We start from the raw sequence: 23,050 nt of genomic DNA, 5'->3' as shown, positions 1-23,050 counted from the left end.
TAGTGTTTTTAGGGTACAGTCACACGGGCGGGGGGTTCACAGTAGTTTCTCGCTGGCAGTTTGAGCTGCGGCAGAAATTTTGCCGCACCTCAAACTTGCAGCCGGATACTTACTGTAATCCTCCGCCCATGTGAGTGTACCCTGTTCGTTCACATTGGGGGGGGGGGACATCCAGCTGTTGCAAAACTACAACTCCCAGCATGTACGGTCTATCAGTGCATGCTGGGAGTTGTAGTTTTGCAACAGCTGGAGGCACACTGGTTGTGAAACACCGAGTTTGGTAACAAACTCAGTGTTTTGCAACCAGTGTGCCTTCAGCTGTTGCAAAAGCTACAACCCCCAGCATGTACGGACAGCGGAAGGGCATGCTGGGTGTTGTAGTTATGCAACAGCTGGAGGCATACTACTTTGGCTGGGGATGCTGGGGATTGTAGTTATGCAACAGCTGGAGACACACTGGTTTGCTACTTAACTCAGTGTGCCTTCAGCTGTTGCAAAACTACAACTCTCAGCAGTCACCGACAGCCAACGGGCATGCTGGGAGTTGTAGTTATGCAACCACCAGATGCACCACTACAACTCCCAGCATGCACTTTAGCTGATTGTGCAAGCTGGGAGTTGTAGTTACACAACAGCTGAAGGTGCACTTTTCCATAGAATGAATGTGCCTCCAGCTGTTGCAAAACTACAAGTCCCAGCATGCCCATAAGGGCATGCTGGGAGTTGTGGTGGTCTGCCTCCTGCTGTTGCATAACTACAGCTCCCAGCATGCCCTTTTTGCATGCTGGGAGCTGTTGCTAAGCAACAGCAGGAGGCTGTCACTCACCTCCAACGATCCTCGCCGCACCAGGTCAGTCCCTCGTCGTCTCCGCCGCCGCCGCTGCTCCTGGGGCCCCGATCCCACCAGGGGCGCCGGGGATCGGGGTCCCCAGCACCCGGGGTGCACGTCCCGCACCCGCTCACATCCTCCGGAAGAGGGGCGGAGCGGGTTGCGGGAGTGACACCCTCAGCAGGCGCCCTGATTGGTCGGCTGGTAATCCGGCCGACGAATCAGGGCGATCGTGAGGTGGCACCAGTGCCACCTCACCCCTGCTGGCTCTGGCTGTTCGGGGCCGTCTCTGACGGCCCCGATCAGCCAATAATTCCGGGTCACCGGGTCACTGAAGACCAGATTGACCCGGAATCCGCCGCAGATCGCTGGACTGAATTGTCCAGCGATCTGCGGCCATCGCCGACATGGGGGGTCATAATGACCCCCCTGGGCGATATGCCCCGATGCCTGCTGAACGATTTCAGCAGGCATCGGGCACCGGCTCCGCTCCAGATGGTTGCGGGGGGCCGGTAAAACACATGACGTTCTCATACGTCATGTGTCCTTAAGGACTCGGAAATGGAGACGTATGAGAACGTCATGTGTCCTTAAGGGGTTAATACCCCACAGGTGATTCACGACTTTTGCATATGTAAAAAAAAAATTATATTTTTTTACCTAAAATGCTTGGTTTCCCCAAAATTTTATATTTTTAAAAAAAGGGTAATAGCAGAAAATACCCCCCCAAAATTTGAAGCCCAATTTCTCCCGATTCAGAAAACACCCCATATGGGGGTGAAAATTGCTCTGCTGGCGCACTATAGGTCTCAGAAGAGAAGGAGTCACATTTGGCTTTTTGAAAGCAAATTTTGCTCTGGGGGCATGCCGTATTTAGGAAGCCCCTATGGTGCCAGGACAGCAAAGAAAAAAACACATGGCATACTGTTTCGGAAACTAGACCCCTCAGGGAATGTAACAAGGGGTAATGTGAACCTTTATACCCCGCAAGTGTTTCACGACTTTTGCATATGTAAAAAAAAATTATTTTTTTTACCTTTACCTAAAATGCTTGGGTTCCCAAAAATTTTACATTTTTAAAAAGGGTAATAGCAGAAAATACCCCTCAAAATTTGTAACGCAATTACTCCCGAGTACGGCGATACCCCATATGTGTCCCAAAACTGTTGCCCTGAAATACGACAGGGCTCCAAAGTGAGAGAGCGCCATGCGCATTTGAGGCCTAAATTAGGGATTTGCATAGGGGTGGACATAGGGGTATTCTATGCCAGTGATTCCCAAACAGGGTGCCTCCAGCTGTTGTAAAACTCCCAGCATGCCTGGACAGTCAGTGGCTATCTGGCAATACTGGGAGTAGTTGTTTTGCAACAGCTGGAGGCTCCGTTTTGGAAACAGTGGCGTACCAGACGTTTTTCATTTTTATTGGGGAGGGGGTCTGTGTAGGGGTATGTGTATATGTAGTGTTTTTTACTTTATTTTATTTTGTGTTAGTGTAGTGTAATGTAGTGTTTTTAGGGTACAGTCGCACGGGCAGGGGTTCACAGTAGTTTCTCGCTGGCAGTTTGAGCTGCGGCAGAAAATTTGTCGCAGTTCAAACTTGCAGCCGGATACTTACTGTAAACCTCCGCCCATGTGAGTGTACCCTGTACATTCACATTGGGGGGGGGGGGGGGGGGGGGAGAATCATCCAGCTGTTGCAAAACTACAACTCCCAGCATGTACGGTCTATCAGTGCATGCTGGGAGTTGTAGTTTTGCAACAGCTGGAGGCACACTGGTTGTGAAACACCAAGTTTGATAACAGACTCAGTGTTTTGCAACCAGTGTGCCTTCAGCTGTTGCAAAAGCTACAACTCCCAGCATGTACGGACAGTGGAAGGGCATGCCGGGACTTGTAGTTATGCAACAGCTGGAGGCATACTACTTTGGTTGGGGATTGTAGTTATGCAACAGCTGGAGACACACTGGTTTGCTACTTAACTCAGTGTTTCACAACCAGTGTGCCTTCAGCTGTTGCAAAACTACAACTCTCAGCAGTCACCGACAGCCAACGGGCATGCTGGGAGTTGTAGTTATCCAACCAGCAGATGCACCACTACAACTCCCAGCATGCCCTTTAGCTGATTGTGCATGCTGGGAGTTGTAGTTCTACAACAGCTGAATGTACACTTTTCCATAGAAAAAATGTGCCTCCAGCTGTTGCATAACTATAAGTCCCAGCATGCCCATAAGGGAATGCTGGGAATTGTGGTGGTCTGCCTCCTGCTGTTGCATAACTACAGCTCCCAGCATGCCCTTTTTGCATGCTGGGAGCTGTTGCTAAGCAACAGCAGGAGGCTGTCAATCACCTTCAACTGCTGCTCTGCTGCTGGTCAGTCCCTCGCCGCCGCCGCTCCTGGGGCCCCGATCCCAACATTGACGCTGGGGATCGGGGTCCCCAGCTCCCGGGGTCTTCTTCCTGCACCCGCTCACGTCCTCCGGAAGAGGGGCGGAGCGGGTTGCGGGAGTGACACCCACAGCAGGTGCTCTGATTGGTCGGCTGGTAAGCCGCCCGACGAATCAGGGCGATCGTGAGGTGTTACCAGTGATACCTCACCCATGCTGGCTATGGCTGTTTGGGGCCATCAGAGACGGCCCCGATCAGCCGGTAAATCCGGGTCACCGGGTCACTGGAGACCCGATTGACCCGGAATCTGCCGCAGATCGCTGGGCTGAATTGTCCAGCGATCTGCGGCCATCGCCGACATGGGGGGTCGTCATGACCCCCCTGGGCGATATGCCGCGATGCCTGCTGAACGATTTCAGCAGGCATCGGGCACCGGCTCCCCTCCGGCTAGCGGTGGGGGGCCGGGAATTGACAGGACGTACTTCTACGTCCTCGGTCCTTAAGGACTCGGAAACGAGGGGTTAAAGTCCCATACAAGTCTATGGGAAATATGTGTTACTGCATGACTTCCAAACGGCTGGAGATAATTCGATAATACTTGGTCACATGTTACTTATATGTCCACTTAAAATTTTGGATAGTTAATTTAACCCTTAACTACCCCCATTTGTGAGGGTCTGGGTTTTTGTTTAAAGCCCCATGCAAATCAATGGGAAATGTATGTTGCCACATGACTTCCATACGGCTGGAGATATTTCAATAATACCTGGTACACATATTACTTATGTGTCAAATAAAAATATATGATAGTTAAATTAACCCTTACCTACACCCTTATATAAAAGATGGGTTTTTGTTTCAAGTCCCATGCAAGTATATGGGACTTCCAGTACCTTACTCCACAAGCTCCGCTCTGCATGTCCTGGTGAATGTGTCAATCCAGCTTGCAAGCCACACCCCATGTTACAAAGACATGCCCACATTTAAGCCCCACCCCCTTTTACTATCTACCCTTTTTGTGCATCGGTCTGGCTTGCAAAACACACCCAGTCCCAGAAAGCCACGTCCCCTTCTATTTTCAGCTTACAATATCTTCATCACAAATCAGTCCATTCAGTCCTCAGGACAGGATATGAGGATGGGACATAAGGATGGGATAGGAGGACAGGATATAAGAATGGGATATGAGAACGGGATCTAAGGACAGCATATGAGGACGGGATATGAGGTTGGGATATGAGGATGGGATATGAGGTCAGGATATGAGAACAGGATATGAGGATGGGATATAAGGGCGATATATGAGGTCGGGATATGGAGACAGGATGTGAGGACAGAATGTGAGGACGGGATATGATGATGGGATATGAGGTCAGGATATCAGGACAGGATAAGAGGACAGGAAATGAGATCGAGATAGGAGGTCAAGATATGAGTATGAGATATGAGGTCGGGATAGGAGGACGGGATATGAGGTTGAGATATGAGGATAGGATATGGGGACGGGATATGGGGTTGGGATATGACAACGATATATGAGGATGGGATATGAAGTAAAAAGCTTCCTCCTTTGTTGATTTTCCTCCCCAACAAGGATTAGGAAGGAAAAACCGGGCAACGCCAGGTACTCAGCTAGTTACTTCTATATAAAAACCTTAACCCTTCCAGTACTTATCAGCTGCTGTATACTACAGAGGAAGTTATGTAGTTCTCTTCAGTCTGACCACAGTGCTCTCTGCAGCCACCTCTGTCTGTGCCAGGAACTGTCCAGAGCAGGAGCCAATCCCCATAGCAAACCTCTCCTGCTCTGGACAGTTCCTGACACAGACAGAGGTGTCAGCAGAGAGCACTGTGGTCAGACTGGAAAAAATTACACAATTTCAACTGGAGCATACAGCAGCTGAGTACTAGAAGGATTAAGATTTTTAAATAGAAGTAATTTACAAATCTGTTTAACTTTATGGCACCAGCTGATTTGAAAACACTTGTTTTTCACCGGAATACCCGTTTAAGAGAATACTAATGGATGGAAACACATGATATAAAAGAGAAAATAAATGTAGTTTTATTTAGAACAATAAATGTGCATTAAACATAATAATGGTAGAGTACAGCTTACCAGTTTGTAGGAGATAAATTCAGTGGTAAACACAAGGATGAAAGTAAAGGCGTATGGAAGCCAGATAAAGAGCAGGTAGAAGGATAATGAACAGCTGAAACATATTAATCTTTTAATTTAAAATGCAAACATGGATTCTGATAAAATGGTTGTTTTCTATCACTAACACCTTTCAAATGGGGGCTTGAAATGTGTTAGTGATCTGGGAACCACCATTTTCCATCCTTCATTTGTGAATTTAATGATTCGCATGTTTAACTATTTGGTGCTAGATCCTCACCCCTTTGCACTTGAGTAAATGCCCATTCTCAAAAACATTTTTACACTAAACTAATACACTTATGCTGATCACTTTTGATACTTTACAGCAACAATTTAATAAATTCTTAATATATATTTATAGTAGCTTTATTGACATATGTATATTAAATTCAATAACATAAATGAGTATGTACTAAAATACTTAGCTTCCTTAGTGGTGGCTGAAGGTACAAGTAACCTAAAGTTTTGTCTATGCTGTGATTTGGCAATGAAGCTCTGCCCGCTATAAAGATATATTAAGAATTTATAAGAAATGAATCAACACAGAATGTTTGACCTATGTTACTGTAATGTATTGACAATGCTGGCAGATCACCAACCAGAAGTGGCCGGTCCCGGCAAAAGATAACTATTATGTATGGCTTTGATTCATGCCAAACTCATAGATAAATTTAACCGAGCAAACAGAATAGGGCCATACCCATCTAATAAAGTAAATTCATCTTGTTCTAGTGATATTCCAGATCCTATCTTAAACATTTATGCATTCGAAAAGTCTATAGACCTTTTTACTTTTTCCCATAAAGTTTCCACCCATCATACTGCACTCATAGTACCTCATGTGAATGGGAAAAAGGCAATTTTGCTAATTTGTTTAATAGGAGAAAATATTCAGACCTTTTTCTATTACACTTAAAATTTAGCTCTGTTGATCATCCTCGAGAGGTTTCTACACTTTGATTCGAGTCAACATTGGTAATTTCAGCCAATAGGACAGGATTTGGGAGGACACAGCCTTGTCTATTTAAGATCTCACAGCTGATATTATGTAGAGCAAAAACCAAGCCACGAGGAGGAAAGACCTGCCTATAGAGACAGGATTGTGTGGAGTTACAGATCTGGAGATGGGTAAAACAAGACAATGGGGGATGATTATAAAAACCTGTTCAGAGGAAAAGTTGACCAGTTGCCCATAGCAACCAATCAGATTGCTTCTTTCATTTTTGAAAAGGCCTCTGAATTGGTTTCTATGGGCAACTGGTCAACTTTTCCTCCAAACAGGTTTTGATAAATCTACCTCAATGACCCTAAACACAAAGCCAAGACAACACGGGCAACTCTGTGAATGTCCTTAAGTGGCCCTGAGAACTGACTTGAATCCAATCGAACATCTCTGGAGAGACCTAAAAATGGCTTCTACCAATGGGCCCCATCTAACCTGGCAGAGCTTGAGAGCATCTGCAGAGAAGAATGGCAGAAAATCCCCAAATCCATGTGTGCAAATCATATGGCATAATCCCCAAGAAGTCTGGAGATTGTTATCGCTACCAATGGTGCTTCATTGAAGTAATGTGTAAGGTCTGAATGAGTATTGAGTGCAAAATTATGGGGGAAAACTAGATATTTCTTTTTACTGTAGCCCAAGGCCACCACACGAAGTCTGAAAAGAAAGTGAAATGGTTTGAAGACTTTCCAATTGCATTGTATAAATGTACATTCCCAGAGAATTACTCCCTATGACCACTTTTGCACTGTAATACAACTATGCTATGGCATTGTGCAGAAGGGACTTTAAAACCCATTGAGCAAAAGCTTTTGCCCTTGTAGTCACTGGCTTGTAAAAGTAGTTAGCCATTAGCATCATATACTGTATTATCAGGTCCAATTTACAAGTCACTCTTCATATACCTCTATTAGTATGAAAAGCATGTAAACATGCAAACCACGCATGAATAGAATGAAGGGATCTCATTGTTAAGAATGTGTTTAGTCAAACATGATAAACAATTCTTCAGGGTTAAAACACTGTTCAAAATGAAATATTTTCTGTAGTTATTCAACAAAACAACCAGACAACCATATTCTCACTCCCTGCTTTATGAATAAATCAAATGGACAATTAACCACAATATCCCACTGACCAGGCACTCAGCACTTTTGTCAAACATTTGCCTGAAACTAATGCACCACAGCAACTAATATTTCAAGAGACAAAAAGCACCCACTAACTCTAATGGTAACATTGTATGGAGTTTAGTGTTAAATGAATGCACATAACACTTTAGCCCTCAGAGAACAACCCCAAGACACAGCAAATACATTATTTAGCAGTCATTATGGGAATAAAGGGAAGAAAGGATAACTAAAATGTTCACTCAAAAGGAATATTTCTAGGTAGCCAGTGTGTAATAGCTAATCAGTGGGCCAATAGCTATATTTAGAATGGCCCCTGTCTGCCTCCTGTGATCCCTGGCAATCATAAGAACGAAGGAGCAAAGGCCATTAACTATATTGGACCTAGGGCGTGGCTTCTGGTACAGGCTAAGTAGAGCCAACAGTTGTAAGTGGTGCAATATTGTCCTAGTGTTGCTACCACTTTCTTCTGGAAATCTTGGGGATCACACCAGATGGACTCCTGAAGACAGGTCAATGGTATTTCCTAGAAATTTGATATCCTTTTTAAAGTGTTACTAGGATAAAAAGTTTGACATGTCACACAGACATGATCAGTTGGGGTCACAGTGTTGAAACCCCATGGATCTCTAAATATAACCAGGAGATGAGCGGGAGCCTTCTTCACTCCATGGCTCGGCGCTCAATCCAACTTATTGCAGGAGACAAGGCTCCATGACTGATAATGCAAGTAGATATTGAGTGCCGAGCCGGGGGGGGGGGGGGGGAACGCACTGCCAATCACTTCTCCTGGATATATCTGGGGATGGGTGAGGGTTTTGGCACTTTTGAGTTATGTGTCTGACATTTCAAAAGCTTTTTTTTAAATTAAAGGGACACTTTAAGGTCTTAACTTGTTCTCAACTGGTGGAGGCTGAGTGTTGAACTCGGCAATGTTCGGATGCCCTATAGTGAGTGGGTAGAGCATTGGCTGCACATGCGTGATGTGCCTAATTTATTATATGGGGCATTTTACCTCTGTTCTCGTGATATGTGGGGATCCCAGCAGTCGGACCCATACAGATTGCTAGTTATCCTCTATACTATGAATAGGGGATAACTTTTGATTGTGGGGTAACACTTTTAAATAGACATTTCATATGTCACCTCGATTTTCTAAGAAGCACTCTATTGGCATAGCATACACCTTAGTGTGGTTAATAAGCTTACTGAGAGCTTTATACTGGTATTTTGTATGCTCTTTTTGGTCATTCTTTTAAACCTCTCGACCTCTGATCAAACTTTCCAATAACCAAATGTCTACAGTGTGGCCCGGAAGTCCCTTTCTCTATTCTTTGTTTAAACCATGCCAAGTACTCTTTCAGGGAGAGCTTCTTTAAAATCATCTTCCATTATTATACTGTGGCATAGGTATCATACAGTACTCGCCAATAATAGGCCCTTCAGGAAATTCCATTAATGGTCCACTAAGGCTGAAACACAATGTGGATATTTATGTTAGCTTCTATTATGTGAGATAATACTGTGAATGTGAAGGGCATTGTCAGGCTTCATTACAGCAATTGCTGGAAACTGAATTTAGCTAGTTCTAATCTAACTTCATAGGCAGAATGTGTGCCTATTAGATTTTGGGATGATCACTTTTTGGCTATGTAGGGGTTTACCCCTGCCTCTTGCAGTTTTTATAAAGAGAAGGACTGGCTATTGTAAAGAGTACAGTGAAGCTGTGGCCGACTAGCTATTGCATCACTACAACTCCCAGCTGTCAGAACACGTTGTAGTTGTGTACCAGCAGTAGAATCACAGGATAGAGACCAAAGGTATAGAGAATACAAATACTTTCCATTCCTTTTAATACCATTATTACACAGGAGATGGCTATTTTTAACATATATTGAGTGAGAAGAAATGTTCTACAGGTCAATAATATTTCAGTAATGAACACTGTGTAATCCATAACACTTGGCTGATAGATGTATTCCCCAAATGCATGGGAAACAGCAAGTCAACTGCAAAATGCCTACATTCAATGACTGCAGAATAAAATGTCATGTCTCTAATTCACCAGACAGATTTGATTTTTAAGCTTTCACACATTTGGATGTATTACTGTATCAGGACCTCGGACTGGCATAAGGCAGGGTTCACAGAGTGCGGTTATGGTAGAGTTGCTGCATGCATATTCATCCAGCCAAGACCAGGAGCAGATGCTCCAATGAGAAAGAGAAGCTTTGTACTTCTTTCTTTTGGACACAGTACTATGTGAAGACAGTCTTAAAGGAGTTTTCTCATTTTAACAACTGGTGACATATTGCTTGAATGATAAATCAAAGCCCAACTGCAAAGGTGGCCATCAATGAAAAGTATGATGGTTCCAAGGCTTTTTCTACTGTGTTGTTTCAAGTCCAGGAGCTTTCCAGAGAACTACCACTCATTCACGTGAGCGGCTGTACCTACACAGATCATGGATGGGTGTAATGTTGTGCAGAAAATTTTAGAGGCCCTTTGGTGGTGTCCCCAGCTCTTGGACCTCCCTCGAGCAGCGAGTGATGGTATGTTCTAGTGATTTGCCATTATTTGTTGAGATAGGAAAACACCTCAACACTCTTTGTGATTTGTGTCCTATACCTGGCCGTGCTGTGAGAACTCAATTAAAGATGGTTTGAAAACTGTTGGGGACAGCGTGTACCATCTTTATCAACCTGACATTTTTAGATTATTGCCACATAAGTCACAGTCTTATGAAGATAAGTATCATGTCTTAATCTCTGAACACACTTACCTCACAGTTCCTGTCTATAATGAAAACCTCAATGCTTTGCCACACACTTCAAGCAACTGATACCAACAACATCTCCGACTAGAACCCACTGATGGACATTTATCAAAAGTTATGAGGCATCTTACAGAATCCATCACAGACATCACTCAAATTAATGGGATTTACTGAACATGTTTGGACTGAACGAATGCACATGGTAATATTCCTAAAATAGTAGAACAACTCTATGCACCAGAGAAAGGTGTTAACCATTTAAGGACCATGCACCATAAGTTTACTGTCAAATGTTTGTGGCACAGGTTTAACCCCTTCATGACCCAGCCCATTTTCACCTTCAGGACCTGGGCATTTTTTGAAAATCTGACCACTGTCACTTTAAACATTAATAACTCTGGAATGCTTTTACTTATTCTGATTCCGAGATAGTTTTTTCGTGACATATTCTACTTTATGTTATTGGTAAAATTTCACTGATATTTGCATCCTTTCTTGGTAAAAAATCTAAAAATTTCATGAAAATTTTGAAAATTTAGCATTTTTCTAACTTTGAAAGTCTCTGCTTGAAAGGAAAATAGATATTCCAAATAAATTACATATTGATTCACATATACAATATGTGTACATTGTGTTTGCATAAAAAAATTGACAAGTTTTTACTTTTGGAAGACACCAGAGGGCTTCAAAGTTCCGCAGCAATTTTCCAATTTTTCTCAAGATTTTCAAAATCTAAATTTTTCAGGGCCCAGTTCAGGTTGGAAGTGGATTTTAAGGGTCTTCATATTAGAAATACCCCATAAATGACCCCATTATAAAAACTGCACCCCCCAAAGTATTCAAAATGACATTCAGTAAGTGTTTTAACCCTTTAGGTGTTTCACAGGAATAGCAGCAAAGTGAAGGAGAAAATTCTAAATCTTCATTTTTTACACTCGCATTTTCTTGTAGACCCAATTTTTGAATTTTTACAAGGGGTAATAGGAGAGAAATCACCCTAAAATTTGGAACCCAATTTCTCTCGAGTAAGGAAATACCTCATATGTCTATGTAAAGTGTTCGGCGGGCGCAGTAGAGGGCTCAGAAGGGAAGGAGCAACAATGGGATTTTGGAGAGTGAGTTTTTCTGAAAGGGTTTTTGGGGGGCATGTCCCATTTAGGAAGCCCCTATGGTGCCAGAACAGTGGACCCCCCCACATGTGACCCCATTTTGTAAACTACACCCCTCATGGAATTTAAGAAGGGGTGCAGTGAGCATTTACACCCCACTGGCGTTTGACAGATATTTGAAACGGTGGACTGTGCAAATGAAAAATTTTATTTTTCATTTTCACAGACCACTGTTCCAAAAATCTGTCATACACCAGTGGGGTGTAAATGCTCACTGCACCCCTTATTACATTCCGTGAGGGGTGTAGTTTCCAAAATGGGGTCACATATGGATATTTATTGTTTTGTGTTTGTCAGAACTGCTGTAACAATCAGCCACCCCTGTGCAAATCGCCTCAAATGTACATGGTGCACTCTCCGTTCTGGGCCTTGTTGTGCGCCCCCAGAGCACTTTGCGCCCACATATGGGGTATCTCCGTACTCGGGAGAAATTGCATTACAAATTTAGAGGGTCTTTTTTCCCTTTTACCTCTTGTGAAAATGAAAAGTATAGGGCAACACCATAATGTCAGTTTAAAAAAAATATTTTTTTACACTAACATGCTGGTGTAGACCCCAACTTCACCTTTTCATAAGGGGTTAAAGAAGAAAAAGCCCCCCAAAATTTGTAAGGCAATTTCTTCCGAGTACGGTGATACCCCATATGTGTCCCAAAACTGTTGCCCTGAAATACGACAGGGCTCCCAAGTGAGAGAGCGCCATGTGCATTTGAGGCCTGAATTAGGGATTTGCATAGGGGTGGACATAGGGGTATTCTATGCCAATGATTCGCAAACAGGGTGCCTCCAGCTGTTGCAAAACTCCCAGCATGCCTGGACAGTCAATGGCTGTCCGGCAATACTGGGAGTTATTATTTTGCAACAGCTGGAGGCTCCATTTTGGAAACAGTAGCGTACCAGACGTTTTTCATTTTTTGGGGGGGAGGGGGGGCTGTGTAGGGATATGTGTATATGTAGTGTTTTTTACTTTTTATTTTAGGTTAGTGTTAGTGTAGTGTAGTGTTTTTAGGGTACAGTCACATGGGCAGAGGTTCACAGCAAGTTTGCTGCTGGGAGTTTGAGCTGCAGCGCAAAATTTGCGCCATCTCAAACTTGCAGCACTCACTGTGAACCTCCGCCCATGTGAGTGTACCCTGTACATTCACATTGGGGGGAGGGGGCAAACCTCCAGCTGTTGCAAACTCCGAGCATGCCCTTTGGCTGTCCGTGCATGCTGGGAGTTGTAGTTTTGCAACAGCTGGAGGCACACTGGTTTGGAAACACTAAGTTAAGTAATAAACTTTCAAGTGTTTTGCAAACAAACTTAGTGTTTCCAAACCAGTGTGCCTCCAGCTGTTGCAAAACTACAACTCCCAGCATGCATGGTCTGTCAGTGCATGCTGGGAGTTATAGTTTTGCAACAATTGCAACAGCTGGAGGCACTGAGGTAGGAAACGGACAATGTTTCCCAACTAGTGTGACTCCAGTTGTTGCAAAACTACAACTCCCAGCATGCCCAGACTGCCAAGGCATGCTGGAAGTTGTAGTTCGGCAATATCTGAAGGATCAGATGTTGCCAAACTACAACTTCCAGCATGCTTGGGCAGTCTGGGCATGCTGGGAGTTGTAGTTTTGCAACATCTGGAGGTCCACAGTTTGGAGACCACTGTATAATGGTCTCCAATCTGTGCTCTTCCAGATGTTAGAGAACTACAACTCCCAGCATGCCTGGACAGACTGAGCATGCTGGGAGTTGTAGTTTTGAAACATCTGGAAGAGCACAGATTGGAGACCATTATACAGTGGTCTCCAAACTGTGGACCTCCAGATGTTGCAAAACTACAACTCCCAGCATGCCCAGAAAGCCAAAGGCTGTCTGGGCATGCTGGGAGTTGCAGTTTTGAAACTCCCAGAGGCAGCAGTGAGATCGCTTTACGGCGATCTCACTGCTGCCAATGAAGATGCCGCACTGCTGCCGGAAACTCACCTCCGGGACGCAGCGCCGCCGGGACCGCCTGGAGGACGCCGGGACCGCTCGGGACATCGCATGGCCGGGTAAGTGACGCCGGGGGACGGGTCAGGGACACTTAGCAGAGCGGTGTGCGTCCCGATCCCCGTGATCCGGACTCAAACACCGCGCTGCTAAGTATTCTGATAGCGAAACGCTGCTATCAGCTAGTCAGATTTGACTAGCTGATAGCAGCGATCGCTGGGGGGGATGAAACCCCCCGTGGTCGCACGGTAAGATGGCTGGCTATCAGTGATAGCCACCATCTTACCGGGCGCTGCGGGATGCCGCGAGTAGCGGCAAAAATGTTCATGACGTACCTGTATGTCATGGGTCGGGAACACCTTGCCACCCATGACGTACAGGTATGTCATAGGTTGGGTAGGGGTTAACCCCTTAAGGACCAGGACCATTTTGGCCTTAAGGACCAGACCAATTTTATTTTTGCATTTTCATTTTTTTCTTCTTGTCTTCTAAAAATCATACCTCTTTTATATTTCCATGCACAGACCCATATGAGAGCTTGTTTTTTGCATCACCAATTTATTTTTGTAATTACATCACTTATTTTACGATAAAATGTACAGCACAATCAAATGATACCCATGTTATAGGCTTTTCTATAATTGTACCGCTTAAAAAAAAATATCAAACCATTTTAACAAAATTAGTATGTTTGAAATTGCCCTTTTTTGACCACCTATAACTTTCTAACTTTTCTATATATGGGGCGGTATGAGGGCTAATTTTTTGTAGTTTTTATCAGTACCACTTTTGCTTAGGTTTTACTTTTTATATATTTTTTATAAATTTTTTTGGGAATAAAATGTGACAAAAAAAGCATCAATTTTGGACTTTAAAAAATTTTTTTTTACATTTACGCCGTTCACTGTATGGGATAATTAACAATATATTTTATTTATTTTGTATTAATTAATTTTTTTACTTTTTTTTTTTTTTTTTTACTTTTTTTACACTTTAATAGGGGACTATTTATATCATTTGATTGCCAATACTGTTCAGTGCTATGCATAGGACATAGCACTGATCAGTATTATCAGTGATCTTCTGCTCCGGTCTGCTCGATCTCAGACCAGAGCAGAAGACCCGGGAGACAGGCGGAGCCAGGTGAGGGGACCTCCGGCTGCCTAGCTGGATGATCGGATCCCTGCAGCAGGGCTGCGGGCGATCCGATCATCCATTCAAAGTATCGCACTGCCGCAGATCTTTATTGATCACGGCATCTGAGGAGTCAATGGCAGACATCCGCGCTATCGCAGATGTCCGCCATTACCGGCGGGTCCCTGGCTGCTGATAGCAGCTGGGACCTGCCGTGCATGACGCAAGCACTGGTTTGGTGCTCGCAATCATGACGGCGCGTAAAAGTACGTCATGGTGCGTTAAGAACCACGGCACCATGACGTACATTTACGTCCATTGTCGTTAAGGGGTTAAGCTGGCTGTCCGAGTAATTGGCATCTAAATGTTATCTGACCCTAGAAACAGAAGCAGTTTACATGTTGGTTCTGTTCTCACATACACAGTGCTCAGGCACTTTGTTGGTCCCAGTGGTCATGTGACTAATCACATGATTGTTGTGATGCCAGTAGTAGAAAAATGTTGCTGAGTCTTATAAAGGCCTCAAAAACCATGTCATTTTTGACATGCACACCACACCGATTTCCACATAACAAAAAAACACATTGTTTTACAACTAGCTACATGCATCATTAGCAAGATTTAGGAGATAGTATGTTTCTTTCAAGAGATCACCATGCAATACTCCACCCGTGTATTAGGTTGTTGTGCTGGCTGCTTTTCTTTCTTTTTTTTTTTTTTTGTTATGCAAGTTTGGGGCAGTGGCACCCTCTCTGGCCGTGCACCTCTCCCTGTTCTCAGGAGGTTTTTTTAAATTGATACTGGATCCTGCATGTCACCCAGTCAGAGGCCATATGGCCATCAGAGGGGAGTGGAATGTGTGTGTCAGGGTCCCATTCGAAGTGAGGCCAACTTGGTGTGATGGATGGGGGACATGTTTTGATCAAAACGTGTGCTAAGAGCCTCCATTTTTTTTACCAAGAGTGCTGCTGCAACTTTCTTTTTGTGTAGTTAAGCATTCACACCCAACTGTTTCAGGGCTTTTGCACCAGCCAATCGCATGGAGCACTGCATGGCTTGTTAGGCTCCATACTTCAATTTGACAGTCTCCCTAACCCCTTAAGGATCGGGGGGTTTTCCGTTTTTGCATTTTCGTTTTTTGCTCCTTGCCTTTAAAAAATCATAACTCTTTAAATTTTGCACCTAAAAATCCATATGATGGCTTATTTTTTGCGCCATCAATTCTACTTTGTAATTAAATCAGTCATTTTGCCCAAAAATCTACGGTGAAATGGAAAAAAAATCATTGTGCGACAAAATTGAAAAAAAAACCCGCTGTTTTGTAACTTTTGGGGGCTTCTGTTTCTACGAAGTACATTTTTCGGTAAAAATGATACCTGATCTTTATTCTGTAGGTCCATACGATTAAAATGATACCCTACTTATATAGGTTTGATTTTGTCGTACTTCTGGAAAAAATCATAACTACATGCAGGAAAAATAATATGTTTAAAATTGTCATCTTCTGACCCCTATAACTTTTTTATTTTTCCGTTTATGGGGCGGTAGGAGGGCTCATTTTTTGCGCCGTGATCTGAAGTTTTTAACCGTACCATTTTTGCATTGATAGGACTTATTGATCGCTTTTATTCATTTTTAAATGATATAAAAAGTGACCAAAAATGCACTATTTTGGACTTTGGAACTTTGGGGGTGATTCAAACTTTTAATAGGGGAAGGGTTAAATGATATTCACTCACTTTTTTTTTTTGCAGTGTTATAGGTCCCATAGGGACCTATAACACTGCACACACTGATCTTTATCATTGATCACTGGTTTCTCATAGGAAACCAGTGATCGACGATTCTGCCGCATGACTGCTCATGCCTGGATCTCAGGCACTGAGCAGTCATTCGGCGATCGGACAGCGAGGAGGCAGGTAGGGGCCCTCCCGCTGTCCTGTAAGCTGTTCGGGATGCCGCGATTTCGCCGCGGTTATCCCGAACAGCCCACTGAGTTAACCGGCAGCTTTCACTTTCGGTTTTAGCCGCGCGGCTCAGCTCTTAGCGGCGGGACCTGGCTTCACTATGATGCCGGGCCCGCCGTGATATGATGCGGGGTTACCGTGTAACCCCGCGTTATATCAGGGGAGCAGGACCAAGGACGTACCAGTACGTCCTTGGTCCTTGAGGGGTTAAAGAAACACACTACCCCCTCAGCCTCATGTTGAAAGCCTCTCACTAATCACACTGCACCCTGCTCCTTACTGATGTGGGGCAGAAGTGCCGGCCAGGATAGGGGATAAGTGTCTGATCACAGGGGGACCGACCACTGGGACCCTGCAATCTCCCGGCTCTTCCTATGCACTGAGCGCGCACCACTTCATACACAAACCTGTGTTGTTGTTGTGTTGACCACTGCACAAAGCAGTGGTCGACATACCTCTTCTTACATCTCTGTGGGAGAGCTTAAGATACAGCACTCGTGTATCTCCAGCTTTCCCATAGAGATGCATGGAGGATGCGTGTTGGCCACTACTTCGTGCAGTGGTCAACACAGGTCTGTGAATGAAGTGGTGTCTGCTCAGTGTATAGGGAAAGCTGGGGGGCCGGACAGGAGATTGTGATGGGTTTGACCCTTTGGATAAAGGATGAGTTGTTAAGCACTGAAGTACCCAGTTAAGCCATGCCCCTGCGATCGACTGGTAACATACCCACTTTGTTCAATCATTGCCAAGTTGGGACTCTGTTTGCAGAACTGCCTTTGTAAAATCCATACTGGTGTGAAGTATGCAAACAAAGGGTTCATAGCATCACATTTACAACCATCCAAGAAGTGCTCGTCTGAACTATATAGGGATTTCCTCTGCCTGCTTCTGCCAAGTCCAGTTGATCAACAAATACTTTACCCAGAACGGCTTTTCTAAACTTGCAAAAAATCATACAGTATTATTGAATGATGCTTGGTCTTAAAATATTCAGATGAGTAGTGCTCAGTCATCCTTTATAATGAGGCGTAGACAGACTGCATACAGTACTCATATAGCTAGATATCTATGATGACTGCTATAGTATAAACATGCCTGTCTCATGACCTTAATAGAATATTTTGAGGACAAAAGTTGTGACAATCACAGGAATTCCAATGCTAGATTCCACCCATGGCTTTTCCCCCATGTAGAGAAACATTGAGGTCAGATGATGGTTGCAGTAAAGCGCTATTTTACCTTGACTGTCACTCGACCAAAAATCTCTGTGGAGCCCTAGGCTCATTCTGACTATGAACATAAACTTTACAAGACGAAGAGATGTAATAGCGAGTGCCACCACTTCAACCAAACTTCCTTTAAGATATTTGCACAAATAAATAGGTAAAGTTAGTTAAACATTAAAAAAAATATATACTTCTTCGATCCATCTTAGATTAAAATGATCAAACTTAAACTATATAAATAAAATAAAAGAAGCCTGACAGTGACGTGTATTTCATATTCTTTGGTTAGGATGACATCGGGGATGGGACAACAGATCGGTCTTGTAGTAATAATGTGCATTCTTATAAACTTCTCAAAGGAAATATCCTGCAACAGGCAGTGCCAAAAGCACCATATAAGTCAGTGTTTGTCAACCAGGGTGCCTCCAGCTGTTGCGCAACTACAAATCCCAGCATGCATGGACAGCCAAAGGCTATCTGGGCATGCTGGGAATTGTATTTTGCAACAGCTGGAGGCACCCTGGTTGGGAAACACTGATATAAGTTGTGCCAAATGACAAAATAATACATATATACACTGCTCAAAAAAATAAAGAGCTATAGATAAAAAAGATAAGCAGAGCTTCCCATAGAGTAGTATTGTATAGAATAGTAGTCGACGTTTCGAGGTAGCAACCTCTTTCTCAATGTGATAATGGCAATGGATTGCCATTATCACATTGAGAAAGAGGTTGCAACCTCGAAACGCGTCTGTGCTCTCTGACCAATAAATATCCTATTTTAATATCACCTGCTTGGAGTAACTCCTTCTACAGTGGATCGCGCCAGGTACCCGGTTTATTTCTTTAACCCTATACTCACAAAGAAATAAAGAAAACACTTAAAGGGGTATTCCAGGCAACCTTTGTGACCTGCTGGAGGTCATTTTGCAGGGCTCTGGCAGTGCTCCTCCTGCTCCTCCTTGCACAAAGTTTTGGGGGTGTCTTGCTAATTACCTATATTGTCCACCTGTTGTCTGTTCCATTTGCACAACAGCATGTGAATTTGATTGTCAATCAGTGTTGCTTCCCGAGTGGACAGTGTGATTTCACAGAACTGTGACTGACTTGGAGTTACATTGTGTTGTTTAAAGGGGTATTCCGGGCAAAAACATTTTATCCCCTATCCAAATGATAGGGGATAAGATGTCTGATCGCGGGGGGGCCCGCCGCTGGGACCCCCCACGATCTGCCTGCAGCACCCGCATTCTATGCGGGAGCTGCGTGTCCAGTTTCGGAAACCTCACGCCCCCTCCATTCATGTGTATGGGAGGGGGCGTGGCGGCCATCACGCCCCCTCCTATAGACATGAATGGAGGGGGCGTGGTGTGACTTCACGTCCCCAGTCCCGGAAACCCGGTGGTTACCAAAACTGGAGATTCAGCCCCCGCATGGAATGTGGGTGCTGCAGGGAGATTGCGGGGGTCTCAGCAGACATCTTATCCCCTATCAAAAGTTGTTTAAAGGACATTACATCAAAGTAGAATCAGCCTGTAATGTGGTTTTCCACTTTGATTTTGAGTGTGACTCCATATCCAGACCTCCATGGGTTGATAAATTTGATTACCATTGATAATTTTTGTGTGATTTTGTTGTCAGCACATTCAACTATGTAAAGACGAAAGTATTTCATACGATTAGTTCATTCATTCAGATCTAGGATGTGTTATCTTAGTGTTCCCCTTATTTTTTTGAACAGGTAATATTGATAATATATGTCAGTGTTTCCCGACCAGGGAGCCTCCAGCTGTTGCAAAACTACAAATCTCAGCATGCCCGGACACCCAAAGGCTGATACGAATTGTGCCAAATGATAACGCTATACAAATAAATAAATATATATATATATATATATATATATATATATATATATATACACATATATATACATATACACACATATTTGTATGAGTATATATATGTTAAAATAAAATCCTTAAAACATTGAAAAACTTCCCACTGTATATCAATATTCATCATAACTCCTCACCATTCAACAAAGTTAAAAGCCAAGTATCAAGAAGTAGAAGCTAACATCTGTAAATAGCTTTTCGTAGACATCTAGGGGGGGAAATTATTTTGGTTTTCCTTTTTTGTTTTTCTTTTTAGCTTTTTTGCTTTTCTACAAATTTTTTCGCAATAGGTGAAAGAGCTCACCAATTTTTGCTCAACTCCTACATGAAAGCAACTTGAACGTAGTGCGGCATGGTCGGCTTTGTGCAATGGATGGTGATTTATCAACTGCAACTTTTTTAAATTGGCGCCAAATTTTTGCCCATACATGCAAACTTTCCCCAAATCTCGTGCCAGCCCGGACCACGCTTACCAACTTGTCTACAGCTAAGCTACTTTTGCTATTTATGAAGAACATGCACCTCTTCGATACATTTTCGGGGAATAGACATGAGGTACGCTCAAGCAAATGGGGGTAATAAGAACTTGATTTACACAGAAAAGGATACAGGATACATCCTCCCTCTCCCCCTCTCCCCCCCTCCCCCCCGGTGTCTGATAAAATGTAACCTGCCCAATATATACACCATTGTATGATCAACTAAGATACTTGCTTACTGGTCATACAATCATCAATGGAAGTAGAAGTAGTAGACGTAAGAGAATCATGCTCCTCACCAGAGTTGTGTTGCTCGTGAGGGGTCCTCGGAAAACTCCTTTGACGTTACGGAAGTGTCCGTTGCTCAGGTGCGAGGAGCTGATGACAATGTAGTAGCACTCCATCCCTCCATTACACGAGATACAACGTTCAACGCGAGCTGCCGGGCAGCGGTGTCCTGACTAATAATGCAGAGTGTGATGATCTGCAGGGAGAGTGGAGGAAAGTGTGTGCAGCTGCCTGAGGATCTCGTATGTCTCTGATGGGCTGTGAGCTCCAGTATTACTGCTGCCTGACAAACACTGTTATTATTATACGGGAGGGCTATGTCGCTCCATTAAACTGAGCCAATGGAAGGGAGGCGCCTGAGCTAAAACACACAGAGCTGTCAGAAGAAAGCTTATGTCACATGCTGCTCTGATCTGCTGTATGGAAGGCGCTGTATATTGTGGCTGCACTACAATGTGTTCAGCAGACTGCTCACTTACTGTCTGGACATGGCAAGATCTTGTACAGAAGCCGGATATCTGTAGCACAAGTAGCGCTACCATGTTTCAGCTATAAGAGCTCATAACAGACTCATGAACTTCTTCAGTTCCATAAGAAACAACATTAAAAACATGCATTACCTGCATAGAATATACAGTGGTCCCTCAACATACGATGGTAATCCGTTCCAAATGGACCATTGTTTGCTGAAAACATCGTATGTTGAGGGATCCGTGCAATGTAAAGTATAGGACAGTGGTCTACAACCTGCGGACCTCCAGATGTTGCAAAACTACAACACCCAGCATGCCCGGACAGCCAACGGCTGTCCGGGCATGCTGGGAGTTGTAGTTTTGCAACATCTGGAGGTCCGCAGGTTGAAGACCACTGGCATTGGAGGTTATACTCACGTGTCCCCGCCGCTCCGGACCGTCACCGCTGTCCCGGATGTCGCTCTCCATCGCTGTAGCCGCGTCCCCGAGGTGTCTCCGATGCTCCGGCAAGGCCTCTGCTTCCCTGGCATCCTCGCTCTCCGTCGCCGCCATCACGTCGCTACGCACGCCGCTCCTATTGGATGACGGGACGGCGTGCGCAGCGACGTGACGACGACGATGGAGAGCGCCGACGATGCAGGGGATCCGGAAGAGGACGCGCCGGAGCCCCGAGGACAGGTAAGTGATCGTCAGCGGACCACATGGGGAACTGTAAACGGTTATCCGGTGGCAGCTGAAGCAGTCTGCGCTGCCGGATAGCCATTTATGCGATTTCCCCGACATACAAAAGCATCGTATGTTGATGCTGCCTTCAACATGCGATGGCCTCTGAGAGTGATCGTATGTTGAAATGATTGTATGTCAGGGGGTCACTGTATATGTATATATATATATATATATATATATATATATATATATATATATAATAGACAGACACTATACTAGAAGGAGAAGTGACATTGTATAGCAAAAGGGGGCAAATCTTAAGACATTGACCATGCGTCATACCATTAGACAAAAGCAAATAGGTCAGTGTTTTTTGGGCATGCTGGTCGGTTTGCAACAGCTGGAGGCACCCTGGTTGGGAAACAATGACATACAGTAGGTTGATTACATAGCTCTACTGCAACTCAAATGATAAAAAAGCAAATGATGAAAAAAGTGAAGTCTTCTATTCACCCATCCATGTGTGCAGTGTTCCGGCTAAACTCTATAAAGGCTTGAAAATGACTGGATAAGGGTGAGCCAAAATGTTGTTCACATGCATGGGTGGAGAAAGTATTTCTGTTTTTCTATCACCTGCTGGGCTGGATTTATTTCTGTCTATAGTATCACAACTATAGTTGTTCATAAGTTGCAATATCTAGGCTGGGGGTCCAAATGTCTGTCAGCTATGTAAAGGGATTAAGAAAATATAATACCCAGGCTAGGGGGTCCAAACATCTGTCAGCTATTTCTAGTTATTCAGAAGATACAATATCTAGGTTGTGGTTCCAAACATTAATCAGCAATGTATAGTAATTCAGAAGATGTCATACCCAGGTTGGGGGTCCACATGTCTGTCAGCTATATATAGTGATTCCAAAGATGCAATATTCAGACTGGGGGTCCACATGTCTTTCGACTATGTCTAGTGATTCAGAAGACTGGGGGTCCACATGTCTTTCGGCTATGTATAGTGATTCAGAAGATGCAATGTTCAGGCTGGGGGTCCACATGTCTTTCGGCTATGTATAGTGATTCAGAAGATGCAATGTTCAGGCTGGGGGTCCACATGTCTTTCGGCTATGTATAGTGATTCAGAAGATGCAATGTTCAGACTGGGGGTCCACATGTCTTTTGGCTATGTATAGTGATTCAGAAGATGCAATGTTCAGGCTGGGGGTCCACATGTCTTTCGGCTATGTATAGTGATTCAGAAGATGCAATGTTCAGGCTGGGGGTCCACATGTCTTTCGGCTATGTATAGTGATTCAGAAGATGCACTGTTCAGACTGGGGTCCACATGTCTTTCGGCTATGTATAGTGATTCAGAAGATGCAATGTTCAGACTGGGGGTGCACATGTCTTTTGGCTATGTATAGTGATTCAAAAGATGGAATGTTCAGACTGGGGGTCCACATGTCTTTTGGCTATATATAGTGATTCAGAAGATGCAATGTTCAGAC

General features: G+C 44.0%; 1 protein-coding gene across 1 annotated transcript in view; it reads right to left on the bottom strand.

The window, feature by feature from the left end:
- ZNF804A (zinc finger protein 804A) overlaps window positions 1-20,666 on the bottom strand; it is a 247,990-nt gene extending 227,324 nt beyond the window's left edge. The window contains exon 1 of the mRNA XM_056536568.1: window positions 20,421-20,666. Within this exon, the coding sequence (XP_056392543.1) occupies window positions 20,421-20,525 (105 nt within the window). The 5' untranslated portion in view covers window positions 20,526-20,666. The remainder of the gene's footprint in view (window positions 1-20,420) is intronic.
- Window positions 20,667-23,050: the final 2,384 nt, after the last annotated feature.

The sequence above is a fragment of the Hyla sarda genome, chromosome 8, assembly GCF_029499605.1.
Source record: "Hyla sarda isolate aHylSar1 chromosome 8, aHylSar1.hap1, whole genome shotgun sequence".
Lineage (NCBI taxonomy): Eukaryota > Metazoa > Chordata > Amphibia > Anura > Hylidae > Hyla > Hyla sarda.
Note: the sequence above shows the minus strand (reverse complement) of the source record. Positions and strands in the feature narration are given on the sequence as shown.